The 20,861-nt window shown below is 34.0% G+C and overlaps 1 protein-coding gene across 1 annotated transcript in view; it reads left to right on the forward strand.

Annotated features, from left to right (window-relative positions):
- LOC138711285 (uncharacterized) overlaps positions 1-20,861 on the forward strand; it is a 123,503-nt gene that overhangs the window by 36,325 nt on the left and 66,317 nt on the right. The window contains exon 8 of the mRNA XM_069842714.1: positions 14,986-15,045. Coding sequence (XP_069698815.1) covers positions 14,986-15,045 — 60 coding nt within the window. The remainder of the gene's footprint in view (positions 1-14,985; positions 15,046-20,861) is intronic.

Genomic DNA, 20,861 nt, shown 5'->3' on the forward strand with positions numbered 1-20,861 from the left:
TCTGTTAAGTAAGAATTGATGTAATTTTGACCTAAATGAAGTTATTGTCCAATAACCCCTTACATCATTCGGAAGCGAGTTCCAAATTCTAGCAACTGAATTAGGGTGGAAGTTGCGTACAGGTAGGGAAGGGCTTTTGAAATTCACCTGCGACGTTATTTCTCTAATAGATTTCCACATTTCATAAGGAATTACTGTATTTGTTCCCTTACTCAGTGCTGTTGTCGAACTGGACAGTGCACACAATTTATTCTCTTGTTAACATTTTACTAAAGTTTTCAAGGGAGAAAATGTTATTTGATAACCTCTTTGCTGATGTATTTTAATAAACATTAATTGAAAACAATAATCATTTATAACAAGAGGTAAAATTCTACGATAAACATATTTGCTTTATCAAATAATAATATTGCATTAATATTTTTAGTCGCATGTAGGCTACGTAGTTCTTTGTATCGATTTAATAAAATGTAATGAACTATTATTTCACATATGGGATCAAGAAAAAGATAATGGATTTATAATACTTCGAAGAAACTAACCTCGCCAAGGCTATATAGTCCTATACAGTTTTAAGCTAAGTCATATCAGTGGTAAAGGATGAGGAAGTTCCATCTGAACAAATCGATGTAGGCCACGCAAGAAAGCTGATGAGATCTCATCTGACCGCAGTAGAAGCATTTTGTTCCTTTGTTATGGAAAAAGATTTAATTACAATAAATTACATTAAAAATAATATATTATAAACAATTTTAATAATCCCTTAATAATACAAAATTAACGAATGAATTATGCAAATGCATCAAATGAGCAAAATAACTGTGCCTATTTATTTCGATAGAGGCTTCAGTTCTTTTGTGCATATTATCGCACTATAGCCTATTGTACCCAATTCCAATTTCCGGTTTCGTCCTTCGTACCAGTAACTCATGTTGTCATAATTCCGTACCTACTCTATAAAAGAGTACCTTACGTACTGTAAATTCAATATTCACTTCTGCCCGATCCGCACAGATAAATTTACTCAGACATACTATCTACTGTCCGTCCAAATGTTTATGTCGTTGGATCGTAGAAATGACGTGACAGTTAATTACTTAACGAGGTCCTTTTATTTAAGTTGTTTTAAGCAGTTGTATAATATTACGTAGACTTCCAATTCCTAACAGAAAATATTTTCAAAACAGGGCTAGGACAGCCCAGCGGAAGCGGATGAGGAAAATCGGGATGCGACGTAACTAAAAGAACGCACAGTACCTGTACGAAAATATGATTAAATAATGAATGTCCTTTTTTCACTGGAACGTACTATACTCACTCACTCACTCACCCACCCACCCACCCACCCACTCACTCACTCACTCACCCACCCACCCACCCACTCACTCACCCACTCACTCACCCACCCACTCACTCACTCACCCACTCACTCACTCACCCACTCACTCACTCATCCACTCACTCACTCACCCACCCACTCACTCACTCACCCACTCACTCACTCATCCACTCACCCACTCACTCACCCACTCGCTCGCTCGCTCGCTCACTCACTCACTCACCCACCCACTCACTCACACACTCACCCACCCACACACTCACTCACTCACTCATCCACTCACTCACTCACCCACCCACTCACTCACCCACCCACTCACTCACTCGCTCGCTCGCTCACTCACTCACCCACCCACCCACTCACTCACTCACTCACTCACCCACCCATACACTCACTCGCTCACTCACTCACCCACCCACTCACTCACTCAGTACTGTTTACTGTGACCGTAAGACGACTTTGCATATGCGGCCTTGGTTCTGTGCGGAAGACGGGTGGAAGTTCACTAGTAGAAGGGGTGGGAGTGAAGTAGATTAAAAAACTCAGGTACAATAAAAATTGAAGTAAAAATGAAGTGATGTCCCTGGTCATATTAGAAGAAGAGTAACTTAATAATACAACGCAGAAAGCTGATAAAAATCCTCGTGAGCGGAGATTAAAATGGAAGAAAAGTGGGCGAATTGTACTACGAGAATGATACCGAGTTTTAAAGTGTAATAATGAAACTAAAGGCTAGTTCACAATAAACCGGAAACGAGAATCGGAATGAAAACGAAAACGGTAAAATTGTTAAAATGTGTACATTTAAATGTGAGCATTCACAATTAACGAAAAGCTTGTCGGAGCTCGGGATCGGGAACGGAGAGTTGGCCAAGTTTCAACTTTGGCGTTCACGTTTCCGATCACAGCCCACAAGATTCATTCTATTGCCATCTAAAAGCTACTTTGTCGTCATATATTTTGTAGCAAGAAGACCGTGACATAACCTATGCATTATTTTGTTCTGTGCTGTGCATCATAGAGCAAGTTTTATTTGATGAGATTCTAATATTGAGTGTTGAGGAAAATCCTTACGTTTACGATAAGCGGCGCGCCTCGTATAAAGATGAGAAAATGAAGGAGAATACGTGGCTATCAATAGCTGCATCTTTGAACACCCATCGTAAGGGAATCATATTTTATTACTGTATTGGTTGTATTACACACTACATATTCATGCTTCAATTCAATAACTGCTGTTGTTCATTTTTGTTCTATTACAAATGTTTCTTCTCTAATTATTTTACGTTATGGTAGATTTAAAATAGGTTGTGATAATAAAGATGGATGGGCATATTTATAGTACCGTACCTAATGAAATGTTTCAGTTGAAATTTCGAAGTTGGTTAACCTGTGTTTACGTTGGCTGCCTCGTACTCATGAGAGAATGCCATTGGTCAATTATACACGAATAACATCAGAATGCATAATACCGACTTTATATATCGTTATTGACATGCATATCGATATGCATAGTCGTCTACGTTCTCGGTTTATTGTGAATAAAACATTTTCATATTCACTTCATCTGCTTCTCGTTTTCATTCTGGTTCTCGTTCCCGGTTTATTGTGAACCATCATTAATTCTAATAAGAAGGAAATGAATATTATTAAAATAAATGTGTAATAATGAAATAGCAATAATATTTTAAGGATAAATTAATTTCAATTATTACTTTTCATGTTATCTAAAATTACAACCCAACGAGTGTTGGCTTAAAGATAATCAAACAACAAAGTAGGCTTACTGTTATCAGTGGCGGACACCTTCATTGGACAACACGTTGAAGTTGAGATATTAAAATCAAACCTGTATCCAAATAAAATTTAACACAATTACCTGGCCAAAGTAGATTATGGTCAGCATGAAGAAGGACGTCTTGAACCTTTGAAAACGAAAACGGTAAAATTGTTAAAATGTGTACATTTAAATGTGAGCATTCACAATTAACGAAAAGCTTGTCAGAGCTCGGGATCGGGAACGGAGAGTTGGCCAAGTTTCAACTTTGGCGTTCACGTTTCCGATCACAGCCCACAAGATTCATTCTATTGCCATCTAAAAGCTACTTTGTTGTCATATATTTTGTAGCAATAATATTTTAAGGATAAATTGATTTCAATTATTACTTTTCATGTTATCTAAAATTACAACCCAACGAGTGTTGGCTTAAAGATAATCAAACAACAAAGTAGGCCTACTGTTATCAGTGGCGGACACCTTCATTGGACAACACGTTGAAGTTGAGATATTAAAATCAAACCTGTATCCAAATAAAATTTAACACAATTACCTGGCCAAAGTAGATTATGGTCAGCATGAAGAAGGACGTCTTGAACCTTTGAAATACTATCATTAGCTAAAGCATTTTAAAAATACATTACTGAGAATTCATATTACATTGAATGTCTGTTTCGAGAAGACAAACTGTCGAGGAATCTGTGTTTTGAGAAAATCCATAACAATTTTCCTTATCTTGGAGGGCTAATTACTCAAATGCACTCTCATCACCTACACGTTGGGGTCCACTGGCAGCTTTTAAGGTGCTAAAGAGAGAGTGGTGTGCGGAAAGCAAAGGGAAGCTACCGTATTTATCTTTACGAAGAAAAACTGCGAACTTGGAATATAGACATTACGACGAAGTGAAGAAAAACGACCAAAAGAATTTGAAATGTGTATATGGAGAAGAATGGAGCATGTGAAATGGACAATCAGAATAAGAAAGGAAGCTGGGTTGGAAAAAGTGAGTGAAGAAAGAATGATGCTGAAACTGATCAGGAAAAGGAAAAGGGATTGGTTGGGTCTCTGACTGAGAAGGAACTGCCTACTGAAGGATTTACTGGAAGGAATGGTTAACGGGAGAAGAGTTCAGAGAAGAAGAATATGTCAAATTATATGGACCATATTCGGAGATTAAGAGGATGGAAAAAGAATAGGAAAGATTGGAGAAAGATGTGTTTGCAGAACGCTATCAATGGATGACAATATGAATGTTTGGTTGGTTCTCATTATTACTAGGAGACTCTTCGTATTTTAGGCACAAATTTGCGTGTGAGTAATTCAGGGTGGAAATATTATATTTCATGTTATTTTAGCAGATTGTTTTCCTTTTTACCTAATTTATTCAACTGTTATCATTGTTGTAAGAATAGAGTTTGTTTTTACAAAAATGTGTAATGTTATTGTGTTAGTTTACTTTGTGGGTACTTCTTAAAACTGTTAAGTAAAAAAAATTAATAAAATATGGATTAAAATATAATATTTTAATTAAATATAAGCTTGTTATATCTTTGCGTTTAGCGACTTAAAAAAAAAGAAATCGATTTTGTACTCTCACTTCTCCATTTATAAATACATACATTCATTCATTTATAGTTTACTACCAAGGGTAGGCCTTTCACCGCAAACCCAGCATTCTACAATATTTCCTATTCTATGTCGTATTCTCAGTCTCCACATACTCGTATTATCGACATCCTTTTATAAATCTAAATTTTAAAATATTAATTAACCAATCCCATTAGTACTTTAACAATATAATAGTAAAATAACAAAATATTTAACGTAACATATTTTGAACATATTTTATTTTTATTTTATTTCTTTTTATGTATTTTTATTTTGCTAATAATCGTAACATAAAATATAGCCTAATATATACAAAAAAAACTTTAGCGGATTCCTGAATTAAAATTAATAAGTATACAATACAATTTGTCTTATGTCTACTATGCAATTATAATATATAAATTTAAATTTACAATTTTTCAATTTTTATAAAATCCATACATAACTTTTTAAATTTAATACTAGGACTATTAGAATTGATAAGATTAGGATATTCAAATATAAATTTGTTATATATTCTTGGGCCTAAATTACTACTATGATTAAATACTGTAACAGTGTTGCATTTTGGTTCAAACAATTGTAAAGAATTCATACCTTTTGTGTCATAACTATGAGAATACAATTCAAAATTATTTCGATTTTTATGTATGAATTTTATTAATACAATATAATAAATTTGTCTTATGTTAAGTACATTAAAGTCTTAAAAACAATTTTTGAGATCGAAAATCAATAGGTTTATGAAGACATATTTAAATTATTTTCTTCTGTAATAAATAAAGTGGATTGAAATTGGATTTAAATGAGCTACCCCATCCTAATATCCCATACATAATTACCGATTGAAATAAAGTTAAATATATTGTGCGTAATAAAATTATTGACAAGTAATTCCCCAATAAGACAAAATAATATACTATTTTACGTAATTTATTACAAAGGTAATTAATGTGTTGGTTCCATTTTAAATGATTATCGAAAATTATGCCTAAATACTTAACTTCAGCGACTCTTTAATAATGGAACATTTACACTGTATAAGACAACAATCAGAATTATGTAATTTAATACTTAATATAGATGTAGGAGGTATAGTACATTTTTCAGATAATGAGAATGTAATAATTATGGTTTTATTTTCGTTGATAGAAAGATAGTTTATGTCAAACCATTTTTTTTATTAATTTAAGTCCATTATTTGAATTATTATATGCATCATACCAGGTTTTTCCATCAAAAATTAAAACTGTGTTATCTATATAAGAATAGTGAACACCATTGTATTGTTGTAAGTAAATTTTTAATGAGTCATTAATATATATTAAAAATGGAATAGGGCCTAGAACTGTGCCTTGGGGAACACCTATATAAATAATTGAAGGTTCACTTGAATAATGGTGAATTTTCGTTATTTTAATTCTGTCGTTAAGATACGATTTTATTAAGTTTAAAGCATTACCTTTGATTTCTAATAAGTCTAATTTCTCAATTAAGATATCATGTTTCACTGTATCAAATGCTTTTCTTATGTCCAGGATAATACCAATACATTACCTTGATCAAATTCTCTAACAAATTTGTTAGTAACTTGATATATTGCGTTATCTGTACTGAATTTTTTCCGAAAACCAAATTGATTATCACTTAATGGAGCAATCAGCAATGTTTATCAAGATAATTCATTAATCGAACTTTAATACATTTTGTAGTAAACACATAAAAACACATTTCTTAACAAATTTACTATACATCTCAATTAATACAGTTATTCTTAGCAAATTTCTTCTTCGCCCAGTTCAGTTTTAGAATTCATTGATTATTAAGTTATGGTCTCAATCCACCGTCCTGCTGATTGCTCCATATTCTCTGGCCAAAAGAAACGTATTACGACATCTTCTTCGGTACACTGGTGTTCAAAGATATCTGACACATACTAAAAATTATTGATCGATAATTTTCTTGTGTAAATGAGGCTTCTTTAGTTATTACTTCTATGAATAGATGGCGAAGATAGCAGTCAGTTTCGCCAATAGTGCATAAATATATAGTCCCGTCGCTCTAATTTCCGGCAGCCAATCGCGTTGCAGGTCGGCTACATTTAAACGTGTGCGTCTTGTCATTCGCTTATGAAGACGTTATTAATTTCTTAAGGCTCGATAAATACTTAATATAATCGCCCGCCATTTTGGCTCTTTCGTTGGCGTTCGCAGAAAGCACACGAAGACGTTATTTTCCGCTCAATTATTTGCTGAATTACAGTGTGTTTGATTTATTATCATAGGAGCTACGACATGATAATGTTTAACGGTGTGGCAAATAGATTCCTCGTATGGTAGCTCGGGAACGAAACAACAAAAATGGCGAACGATACTACCTACCTAGACTTTATAGAGCCTTCACTTCCTAAGACGTAAGAAAAGAGGTGGAGTCACGCCGGAAATAACAGCGTCGCGACTATAGGTACCCACATTCTTATTGTTGTTGTTTAGTCAACTGTCCGAAGACAGATTTCAACCTCACAAGTGATACCAACAAGGCACCACTTATGAGGCAACTAGGCCAAGGGATAATGGTGTAGAGTGGCCAGATCCTTTGCATACATATCCTATTAGCTACATATTAGGCTACACTAATCTGACTTCAGATGCATACGAACAATTGTTCTTCCTTTAACACATACCGTCAAGTGAGATGTACTGCCTGATAATGGATGTGCGTATCAGCCAGAACCTCAATCTGAAGTGAACACCAACATTATAGAATTCAAAATTTCATTCCTCTCTATTGATTGTAAAGAGTACTAGATTCAGCGAGAAACCGCTGATATTGTTAATTATGAAGATACTTAATACCTAAATTACGTCAGCATTTTACCTAACTCATCTTTAACTATCCCAGTAATAGTGTTTCCTATTGAGAACTAACGGAACCATTTAAAAGTTTGTCAAATAGTTACATCTTTGGTTTTTATTTAGCCTATGGCGTGGTTAGAAATTTCGCTTATACTAACAGAATATGATAGGTCAGATATCTTTGAAGATTAAAGCACCTATTCGAAGAACATCTACTTTCTAGGATTTCCTGTACTCATAATGGTAAATTGTTTACGTTTCCAGCACCGGTTTTTGTCGTGGTTTCGCCTGTGTTCCAGACGTAGGAAACGTAAATCGGTACGTGGAACACTTTACACTATATTATTAAACTATTTATTAATACAATATAATTTGAAGAAAGTGTATATTTTTGAAATTATTAGTATAATATTATTCCAAATATTAAAAAACCGATGTCATAAAATATTATTTTTCATTATATGTTTTTCTTTGTAAGCGAAGTGAATGGTAAATGTTTCTTCAATGTAAAATTCTTCGAAATTTGCTTTTATTCGCAAACAAGACTTCCATTGTGATGTTCTCTTTCTTTGTCAGGTGAATTTTAAGGAACTTAATGATATGATAACAGATTATATGAGCCCCTATTATGCTAGCTCCAGTTTCGTGAAATGGCCCATAAATTTTGCTAAGAACTCTCTTCTTTAAGAACAGGGTTCTTTTATATGACACAGATGTCAACTCAGAATTTTCAACTTTCCTTCTTTCCATGCTTTGGAATTTTAATACTTTTAAAGCCCGTCACCCTCGTCTGGATGGGAATCTGCATACCTCAAAACTGATGACTAGCACTCAGGAGGCCGTAATTGTGTGTGATTCTTCACGGAACATCTGCCAATTGAACAGAGAATTGAGCTTGAGGAAGGTGTCATTTGGTTAAAATATTTTGATTGACAGTAACTGTTAGAATTTAGACATCATACTTGCGCCCTCTTCTGCCCCTTTTATTCAAATAACATGGAATATTGTGGCGATATTCTCCTTTTTTGTCTTAACACCATGAATTAATTGAAGTTTTGTTTAATGAAGCAGCATTTGACAGTGGAAAAGATCAAATATCTCCATTGTTTTTACACATATAAATATGAAGACTAGGATGCTATTCATAGACATTTCGCTAGTCCGCGCTACGAGAATGCTAAACTAGCCCCGGCTATCGACTGGTTACTTGTACGGAATTCATATTATATTATATCGCTAACACTGGTTTATGAATACGAAAAACGTTGGTTCGCCGATCATCCACCGGAAGTCCGCGCTAAGAATGTCTATGAATACGGCCCTGGAAAAAAAAAGAAAGAATACTTCTTATTCGTAACTGAGATTCGAAATGAGCCATAGACTGTATATCCCTATTAAGTATATAATTTGGAAAGAGCTGACACATTGCACATGAGATAGATAAGTAGTGTAAATAAAAAAACGATATGACATAGTTGCGCCCCGCTGTCAATTGGGAGGCCTAGGCATGGCATAGTTGCGCCCCGAAGAAACCAGGTAGCAGAATGGACATGGCATAATTGCGCCCCGAAGAAACCAGGTAGCTGAATGGACATGGCATAGTTGCGCCCCAATGGACATAGTACACACGAGAGTTATTGTCATAATATAAACAAATTACATACAAATATTACAGTGATAGCTGCATTGAAATCATGTAGCCCTAGCATATGATCAATTTTACTATTTAAAATACCGGTAACACTTTTTTATCGATCACACACAATAAATGAACTGCATTTTTTGTTTGTACATCGATATCTTAACCCTACGGTATAGGGTTTCGAAAATTGAAACTTAGAACCATTGTGAATTATTAACTCTTTACCCTTTTCACTAAACTTAACATTCATTTTAAATTAACCTCTATATACGCAACAGACGGTGTGAAAATCACTAACAAAATGTCAAGACTGCTTAGGCCCCATATTCCAACAGGTCATTCATTTCAATATGTCAGTTAATAAAGTACTACCAACTTCATGGTGTCCATTTTAACGGTAGGCTATTGATAATTACTGCATAAACAGTAGAAAAACAGTTAATAAAGTACTGCCAACTTCATGGTGTTCATTTTAACGGTAGGCTATCGATAATCTATTCATAAATAGTATAAATATAGTTAACAAAATATTGCCAACTTCATGGTGTTCATTTTAACGGTATCGATAATGAATATTAAATCTCATAAGAAATCAATAAGGTTGGTTGATTACAAGGCTCGGGTTTCCGTAGTGTATTTTTCTCTACCTATTTCATCGGGGCGCAACTATGTCATCCCCTTTTCTCTACCTGATGGGAACAGGGCGCAACTATGCCACAAAACAGGGACTCTTTTTTATCTGCTGCATTTTATCTGACCGTGGGGCGCAACTATGCCCTGCCCAAAAAAACATAACTTTTCAGGAGAAAAAAAAAACTGGTCTAATAAATAAAATCGATGTAATGCTAATGTTAAAAATACAGAAGATACTATTATCGTAAAAGATATAGCTATTGATATTCACGCTGTAGTTTTCCAAGTTTTGTTGATATGGGGAGAACAGTAGGGATTTAATTTGAATTTGTGCATTTTTTTATAATATGGAAACTAAATATATTTCATATTTTGGCATCAATATTATGATAACAGTGCTTCAAAGGTTACAAACCTCCTCTTCCACTCATCTAGATCTATAATTAGTACAAACACATACGTAGTGGTAATAATAATAATAATAATAATACTTACTTACTTACCTACTTACTTACTTACTTACTTATTTAATTACTTACTTACTTACTTACTGGCTTTTAAGGAACCCGGAGGTTCATTGCCGTCCTCGCATAAGCCCGCCATTGGTTCCAATCCTGAGCAAAATTAATCCATTCTCTATCATCATATCCCACCTCCCTCAAATCCATTTTAATATTATCTTCTCATCTACGTCTCAGCCTCCCTAAAGGTATTTTTCCCTCCGGCCTCCCAACTAACACACTATATGCTTTTCTGGATTCGCCCATACGTGCTACATGCCCTGCCCATCTCGAACGTCTGGATTTAATGTTCCTAATTATGTCAGGTGAAGAATATAATGCGTGCAGTTCTGCGTTGTGTAACTTTCTCCATTCTCCTGTAACTTCATCCCTCTTAGCCCCAAATATTTTCCTAAGAATCTTATTCTCAAACACCCGTAGTCTCTGTTCCTCTCTCAAAGTGAGAGTCCAAGTTTCACAGCCATACAGAACAACTGGTAATATAACTGTTTTATAAATTCTAACTTTCAGATTTTTTGACAGCAGACTGGATGATAAAAGTTTCTCAACCGAATAATAACAGGCATTTCCCATATTTATTCTGCGTTTAATTTCCTCCCGAGTATCATTTATATTTGTTACTGTTGCTCCCAAATATTTGAACTTCTCCACCTCTTCAAAAGATAAATTTCCAATTTTTATATTTCCATTTCGTACAATATTCTGGTCACGAGACATAATCATATGCTTTGTCTTTTCGGGATTTACTTCCAAACCTATCTATTTACTTGCTTCCAGTACAATTCCCGTGTTTTCCCTAATCGTTTGTGGATTTTCTCCTAACATATTCACGTCATCCGCATAGACAAGCAGCTGATGTCACCCGTTCAATTCCAAACCTTCTCTGTTATCCTGGACTTTCCTAATTGCATACTCTAGAGCAAAGTTAAAAAGTAAAGGTGATAGTGGATCTCCTTGCTTTAGCCCACAGTGAATTGAAAACTCATCTGACAGAAACTGACCTATACGAACTCTGCTGTACGTTTCGCTGAGACAGATTTTAATTAATCGAAGTAGTTTCTTGGGAATACCAAACTCAATAATAATAATAATAATAATAATAATAATAATAATAATAATAATAATAATAATAATAATAATAATAATAATAAAAATAATAATAATAATATTAATAATATAATAATGACACTAACTTACAAATGGCTTTTAAGGAACCCGGAGGTTCATTGCCGCCCACACATAAGCAGAACATCGGTCTCCATTCTGAGCAAGATTAATCCAGTCCCTACTGTACCATCATATCTCACCTCCCTCAAATGTATTTGTGACCATGCGGAGGGTAGCGTAGTCGATATAGCTCTGGTCTTCTGTGCTCGAGGTTGCGGTTTGACCCCGTCCCAGGTAGATGCATTTAAGTGTGCTTAAATGCGACAGGCTCATGTCAGTAGATGTACTGGCATGTAAAAGAACTCCTGCGGAATAAAATTCCGGCACACTGGTGACGCTCATATAACCTCTGCAGTTACGAGCGTCGTTAAATAAACATAATTTTTGCCACGCTTAGGGATGCCAATTCCGAACTCATAATTTTACAGGATAAATAAAATCTTGACTTGCTTGAAAATGTTATTTCTGGATTTTAGAATGATGATTATTTTTACGTTCAATGTTACTTACCGTAACTTTAAAGCCAGAGAAGAGCAATTCATAATATTAACTTGAAATCGTTGTAAAATGTTGAAATTATTTCTATCGACAACAAACTTTTGTTTTAAATGTTAGATTTTCAATTCTGACGTAGAAAGAAACAAAAACAGAAAATTAATTGAGGGCCCATTCGTATGCAGGACCACATTTTAATATTATCCTCCCAAGTACACTTTGGTTTCCCCAACGGTATTTTCCCCTCAAGCCAACTAACACTCTGTATGCATTTCTAGATTCACCTGTACGTGCTACATGCACTTCCCATCTCAAAGAAATTCATTTAATGTGAAGAATACAATGCGTGAAATTTTGCGTTGTGTAACTTCTGCATTCTCCTGTAACTTCATTCCTCTTAGACCCAAATATTTTCCTATGCACTTTATTCTCGAATATCCTAACCTCTATACCTCTCTCAAAGTGAGAGTCCCAGTTTCACAACCATACAGAACAACCGAATAATAACAAACATTTCCCATATTATTCTGCGTTTAATTTCCTCTCAAGTGTCAGTTATATTTTGTTACTCTTCCTCCACGGTATTTCAGTTATCCCACATTTCAAAGGATAAATTTTTAATTTTTATATTTTAATTTCGTACCATGTTCTAGACACGAGACATAATCAACTACTTTGGGGGGGTTATTTACTTCCAAACCTATCTCCTTACTTGCTTCAACTAAATTTCCCGTGTTGTGCCTCATCGTTTATGAGTTTTCTCCTAACACATTCATGTCATCCGCATAAAGAAGGAACCGATGTAACTCGTTCAATTCCAAGCCCACCCAGTTTTATTGGACTTCCATAATGGCATATCTACAACGAAGTTAAAAAGTAAAGGTGATATTGCATCTCGTTGATTTACACCCAATGAATTTGAAAAGCGTAAGACACAAACTGGCCTAAAAGGACTCTGCTGTAAAATTCACTCAGGCATATTTTAATTAATGGAACTAGTTTCTTGGAAATAATAAATTGAATAAGAGTATTAAGTAAAACGTCTCTCTTAACAGAGTCACATGAATTTCTTAAGTCTACGAATAACTGATGTACTGTGCCCTTTTACTCCCAATATAATAATAATGCTTACTTACAAATGGCTTTTAAGGAACCCAAAGGTTCATTGCCGCCCTCACTTAAGCCCGACATCGGACCCTATCCTGTGCAAGATTAATCCAGTCTCTATCATCATGTCCCACCTCCCTCAAATCCATTTTAATATTATCCTCCCATCTACGTCTCGGCCTGCCCAAAGGTCTTTTTCCCTCCGGTCTCCCAACTAACACTCTATATGCATTTCTGGATTCGCCCATACGTGCTACATGCCCTGCCCATCTCAAACGTCTGGATTTAATGTTCCTAATTATCTCAGGTGAAGAATACAATGCGTGCAGTTATGCGTTGTGTAACTTTCTCCATTCTCCTGTAACTTCATCCCACTTAGCCCCAAATATTTTCCTAAGCACCTTATTCTCAAACACCCTTAACCTATGTTCCTCTCTCAAAGTGAGAGTCCAAGTTTCACAGCCATACAGAACAACTGGTAATATAACTGTTTTATAAATTCTAACTTTCAGATTTTGTGATAGGAAACTAGATGATAAAAGCTTCTCAACCGAATAATAACACGCATTTCCCATATTTATTCTGCGTTTAATTTCCTCCCGAGTGTCATTTATATTTGTTACTGTTGCTCCAAGATATTTGAATTTTTCCACCCATTCGAAGGATAAATCTCCAAGTTTTATAGTTCAATTTCGTACAATATATTGATCACGAGACATAATCATATACTTAGTTTTTTCGGGATTTACTTCCAGCCCTATCTCTTTACTTGCTTCAAGTAGAATTTCCGTGTTTTCACTAATCGTTTGTGTATTTTCTCCTAACATATTCACGTCATCCGCATAGACAAGAAGCTGATGTAACCGGTTCAATTCCAAACCCTGCCTGTTATCCTGAACTTTCCTAATGGCATATTCTAAAGCGAAGTTAAAAAGTAAAGGTGTTAGTGCATCTCCCTGCTTTAGCCCGCAGTGAATTGGAATAATAATAATAATAATAATAATAATAATAATAATAGTACTTAAAATAATAATTATGATATTTGTAATAACAATAATAGAAATAATCTGCATTTTCTTCTTAGTTCTCTTTTGTCTGGTGCTGGTTTTTTTATGAATTATTCAAATTCATCTGGGGAAAGAAATTTCAAATATGGCACTGTTTCGTCAGAAATCACTTTTGCCACATCTTCATACAAATTCTCAATCCTCCCGTTGTGTTTTGCTGTCTTCTCATTATAGTATAATCCTTGGCTGTCTTCATTATAATTATTAATATTTATTGCGGATCGTGTTAGTAACAGGAATATAGAGAATTTAGTTTCTTAATTCTTTAATTTTATTTGAGTAGAAGTTCTTAGATATACTGTAAGTTATAAATTTTAGGCAAAATGTAATTGAGAAATATCAATAGTAATAAATAAAATTTTAAGCACTTTACGTTACTCAATTTGAAGGTTCTTATATGTATTGAACACTGAAATATAAAAGTCTTTATATGTCTTACGGATGTGATTGGGGTCTATGGTAGTCATAATATCAGATTTATTACGATCTGATAATTTAATTTTCTTTCAAATGCTTTCCTCAATTTGTCGTTGCTGAGACTGAAGTTGCATACTCTTCTTATTCATAAGATGATGGGAAAAGGAATACCGTGGGATTGATTGAAGACCCCAACATTTTTCAAGTAAAACTTTTTCTGGTCATTGGGGATTTTTTGAGAACACTGATGTTTACATTTAAACTTACTACGAAGTGTTAGAAAATTTTTTTAGGCCTGAAGAAGATTCCACGATTTTGTAAAATGCCTACTAGTCTTCTTTTAATTTCGTTTTGCAGGATACTTCCGATACAAAGCAAGATCCAACAACAGAATCCTTTGCCTCGAGACATGACAAGGTGAGTAACTCTTCTATGTATTTGAAGTAGTATGGAAGTTGCGTACATGTAGGGAGGGGGATTTGAAATTCACCTGAATCGTTTTTCTCTAATAGATTCCCACATTTGATAAGCATTTATTATATTCGTTCCCTAGCTTAGTGCTGTTATCAAACTGGACGGTGTACATAAGTTAAGTTCACACAACTTAATCACTTACTAATATTTTACTAAAGATTTCAAGAGAGAAAGTATTATTTGATAATGCTTTTGGAGATATATTAATGAAGTTAATTTTGAAGCCAAAATCATTTATCAAGAGATATAATTTTACGATGAAGAAATTTCCTTTGTGATAAAAAAAACTATCAATATTTTTTTAGTTCTTTGTGGTTCTTCCTATTTCGTAAACTGTAATGAACTACTACTTCACATATGCTATCAAGAAAAATATTACGGATTCATAATACTTCGAAGGAAGTACTCCGCCAAGGCCAAATGTACAGTTTTAAGCTGAAACATATCAGTTGTAAGTGATCAATATAAGTAGTTTAAGATTACATGCTCAAAATCCTGCTACTGCAATCAGTTGAAGCTTGTGATAAGGGATGAAGGAGTTCCATCTAAACAAATCGGTGTATGCCACGCAAGAAAGTTGAAGAGATCTCATCTGACTGCAGTAGAAACATTTTGTTCCTTTCTTAAAAAAAAAAATAAATAAATACAAATTCAGTACTATACAGAATTAAAGAATGAATTACTGAACTGCGTTCAGCAAAATTACTTTCATATAGAAAAAATAATAAATAAGGAAAACTAGGGTGTTACTTTTAGACAATACTGTCAAAGTGTGAATGATCGAATTAAATGCCTTCGTGATGTTTCACTGTTATTTAAGGAAAACATACCGAAAGATAATATCCTTGCATTTATGTTCGAATACTAATAAAATCTTGTTAAATATTTTTTGGATATAGATTATCAATCTAAAATATATTGATTATAGGAGTAATTTATTTCCTGTGATGATGATGATGATGATGATAATAATAATAATAATAATAATAATAATAATAATAATAATAGCCAAGCGGGTAGAGCAACAAGTTAATATTAGTAGATTCAATATCCTGAAATAAAAGGGCAAAGAAACTAAGCAACATTATCGAGGTCGAAATTTCAAATAGGTTTTCCACTTAAGAAAGCTCTGATGAAGTTGAAGAGTTAGATGTTAATAGTATGTGGGAAAATATCAGAGATAGTATCAAAACTGCAGCTGAGCAGAGAATAGGTTTTTATGAAACTAAGAAAATTAAATCGTGGTTTGATGATTGTTGCACGGTAGTAGAAAGAAAGAAACAAGCAATTCTTACAGGATCTAGTTGAGGAGGATAGAGACAATTATTTCAGTGATAAACGGGAATAAAAAGAGAGTTTACTTGAAAGAAAAACTGAATGAGATAGAAACAAATAGTAACAATACGAACATTCGAGATTTATATGAGGGTATAAAGAGATTTAAGAACGGATATCAGGCAAGGATAAATGTGGTAAGGATTGGAATGGTGACTTACTTGCAGACTCTTCTCATTCAATTCTGAACAGATAGAAAAACTATTTTTGGCAATTACTAAATGAATCAGGAATTTGCAAAAGCGATCAAGTCCATATTTCTTTGCAAATTGAGTTTATACCCGTTTCTGGCTCTCCATACATTCTTTCTGGATTTCGGCATTAAAAGGAACCACTTTTTATAGAATGTACACATTAAATTGTGTATCAACATGTTTGGACTGTTATAAATCCAGATCCATACAAAAAGGTTTTATGTTGTGTTCTTAAAATTTACGTTTTCGGGCTTGGTCCCTTTTGCATATTCCTTATTCAAATGTACATAGGTCAAATAGAAATGATCGATACGAATTTCAGATAGAAACTGCTGAGCCATTTATATCCGAACCAACATTTTCTGAAGTCGAAATTGAGATAGAAAATCTGAAAAAAATACAAGTCTCCAGTTATCGATCAAATTCCAAAAGAATCAATACAAGACGGCGGAAGCGCATTGCCTAGCGAAATTTATAAGCTTGTACTTGCTATATGGGAAAAGGTAATTATACCAGATCAATGAAAGGGGTCTATAATTGTACCTATTTTTAAAAAGGGCTACAAGACTAACTGTAGTGTCTTTAAGGAATAACTTTGTTGACGTCGTTCAAAATTTTGTCCAATATTCTTTTGGGAAGATTAACTCAATATGTAGATGAAATTATTGGACATCATTAGTGCTATATTAGGCGTAATAGATCGACTATTAATAAGACTTTGTATTCGACAGATATTGGAGAAAACATGTGAGTATAAGGGTACAGTACATCAGTTATTCATAGATTTCAAAAAGGCATATGATTCGGTTATGAGAGACGATTTATATAATATTCTTATTGAATTTGGTATTCTCAAGAAACTAGTTCGATTAATTAAAATGTGTGTCAGTGAAACTTACAGCAGAGTCCGTATAGGCCAGCATCTGTCTCATGATTTCCTAATTCATAGCAGGCTAAAGCAAGGAGATGCACTCTCACCTTTACTTTTTAACTTCGCTCTAGATTATGACATTAGAAATGTTCAGGATAACAGACAGGGTTTGGAATTAAAAGTGTTACATCGGTTTCTTGTCTATGCAGAGGACGTGAATATCTTAGGAGAAAATCGAGAAAGGATTAGAAAAACACGGAAATTTTACTTGAAACAAAGAAAGCGATATTTTCAGAAGTAAACCCCAAAAAGACAAACCATATGTTTATGTCTCGTGACGAGAATATTGTACGAAATGCAAATATAAAAATTGGAGATTTATCCTTCGAAGAGCTAGAAAAATTGAAATATCTTGGAGCAACAGTAATAAAAATATAAATGGCATTCGGGAGGAAATTAAAATCAGAATAAATATCGGAAATGCGTTTATTATTTGTTTGAGAAGCTTTTGTCATCTAGTCTGCTATCAAAAATCCTGAAATTTAGAATTTACAAAACGGTGATATTACCGGTTTGTCTGTATGGTTGTGAAACTTGGACTCTCACTTTGATAGAGGAACAGAGAGTAAGGGTGTTTAAGAATAAGTTTCTTTGGAAAATATTTTGGGCTAAGAGGGATGTTGTTACAGGAGAGTGGAGAAAATTACACAATGCAGAACTTGTGACATTATATTCTTCACCTGACATAATTAGGAACATTAAATCCAGATGTTTGAGATGGGCAGGGCATGTAACTCGTATGGACGAATCCAGAGTGTTAGTTGGGAGTGTTAGTTGGGAGACTGAGAGAAAAAGACCTTTGGGGGGGCCGAGACGTATATGGGAGGATAATATTAAAATAGATTTGAGGGAGGTGGGACATAATGATAGAGAATGGATTAATTTTGTACATGTACAGGATAGGGACCGATGGCGGGCTTATGTGAGGGCGGCATTGTACCTGCGGGTTCCTTAAAAGCCATTTGTAAGTAAGTAATAATAATAATAATAATAACAAAATTAATAATAATAATAATTATTATTATAATAATAATAGTGGTAATAATATTAATGATAATGCTCACATTGATAAAGATAATGATACTATTTTTTATTCTCTTTTACCTAATTTTTTTATTCTGTGAATCCTTTTGTTTCACTCAACCAGGACTGCAATTAAAATACATAATAATAATGTTAATAATAGTATTAATAATAATAATAATTTAATCATAACAATAATAGTAATAATACTAGTAATAGTCTTTCCTTTGTTCTTACTTCCTTTCAGACTGTTGCTCCATTTAATATTATAAAATATTATCTTTATATATCTGTGGACAGAAATTTCAAATAGCCTATGACTTATTTTGTCAGAGATAACTTTTGCCACATCTTCCTGTTTCACTCTCTTTTCATACAATATATTCCTTTGCTGCCTTGTTAAATATTGTTAATATTTATTGTAGTTTTTCTTGCTTAGGTATATAGGGAAATTAATTACTTAATTTTTAATTTGTATATGAATAGATGTACTTGCAGATAAGTTGTAAAACTTAGACAAAACATAATTGAGAAATAGTAATAAAAGAAAAAGAAAATTTAAACACCCAACATTACTAAATTTCATCATTTCTGTATTTAACACTAAAATATGAAAACCTTTTATGCTTTAGGTACATGATTAATGTCTATGATAGTCATATTATCAGATTTCTTGCGGTTTGATAATTTAATTTTCTATGATACTTTTTGTTGCTGAGACTGACGGTTCTTTTTATTTACTATTAAGCATAGTATTCTTGTTCTTAAGATGTTAGGCAAGATAACTCTATGAGATTGATTGAAAGCCATAGTACTTTTCAAATAAATCTATTTCTGGACATTGGGCGTTTTCTGAGAACACTGAAGTCTACATTCCACCCTACTAAAATGTGTACGCATCTTTCGTTCTGGAAAATTCTTTAGGCCTGAAAATGATTTCACAATTTTGTACAATGCCTGATATTCTTCTTCCTCATTTCGTTCGCAGGACAACGGTAACTTAGACGAGCATGAGGACAGCTCTGAGACATCAGGGTATAGGCAGTGGGTGAGTAACCCTTACATGAATTAAGGCACGGTCACACATCGCTACTTTTGCAGCGCAACTTTTGTACTGCAGCTGCAAAAGTTGCGTGTCGTGTTCACACGTAAGCCAAAAGTAGCGCGCTGCACGCTACTTTTCGTGCTGCGCAACCCGAGTGCTGCAAAAGTAGCAACTGGAGGTTGCGAGTCTGTTCACACACAAGGCGCTACTTTTGTAGCCGCAGTCATGCTGCAGGTTTCCATCTCCGGGTTAACTTCTCAATATACATTTTGTGGTTATGTTCGCATTGTTAAGAAACTCATGCGAAAGATTCCTTTTCTATTATTTGTTTTTCTGTCGTATCTAGTATTCAAAATGGACATTATTTTTACTGTAAAGCTTTTAAAAACGCCTATTTACTTAAATGATAACCAACAGTATATTCACGTAATCAATGTTGGCAACCATCCTGTTTGGAACTACGCTACGGAAAATTTAAAAAATGAATTATATCGTCAGCAATTATGTTCAGACTGTGTTGTGTATTTAATAGCTGTTACAAATAATTTATTTTCATCACATTTAACATTAAAATATATCCCTACAATAAAAGTATCATTCGCACATTTGGGTGGTAACACTGGTTGCAACCGCAGCAAAAGTTTCAACAAAACAGAAATCAAAAATGCTGCGACTGCAACCCTGAGAACCCTGTTCACACGTCGCTACTTTTAAGTTGCGCGCAGCATGGATATGTAGCGGACAGCAGGTTCGGCAGCCGCTACTTTTCGGATTGCACCGTTGTTCACACATCGCAGTATAATAGTTGCGCAGTTTTTTGTACTGCAGCGCTGCAAAAGTAGCGACGTGTGACCGTACTTTTAGAGTGGAAATTGTGTACATGTAGAGAGGGGCATTTCGAATTCACCTGCGTCGTTTTTTCTCTAAGACATTTCCACATTTGATAAGCAATTATTATGTTTGTTCTCTTGCTTAAAGCTGTTTTGGAACTGGACGGTGTACATAAGTAAACTGCACACAATTTATTCACTCATTAGCGTTTTACTAAAGATTTCAAGGGACAAAATATTATTTCATAACCTCTTTGGAGATATATTTTAATAAAAATAAATTTAAAGCCATAACCATTGTAACAAGAGGTACAGTTTAACGATAAACATATTTGTTTCATAAAAGAAAACGGCATGAATATTTTTTAATTGTATTTGGTTCTTTCTATCCATTTCATAAA

The sequence above is a fragment of the Periplaneta americana genome, chromosome 12 (assembly GCF_040183065.1).
Source record: "Periplaneta americana isolate PAMFEO1 chromosome 12, P.americana_PAMFEO1_priV1, whole genome shotgun sequence".
NCBI lineage: Eukaryota > Metazoa > Arthropoda > Insecta > Blattodea > Blattidae > Periplaneta > Periplaneta americana.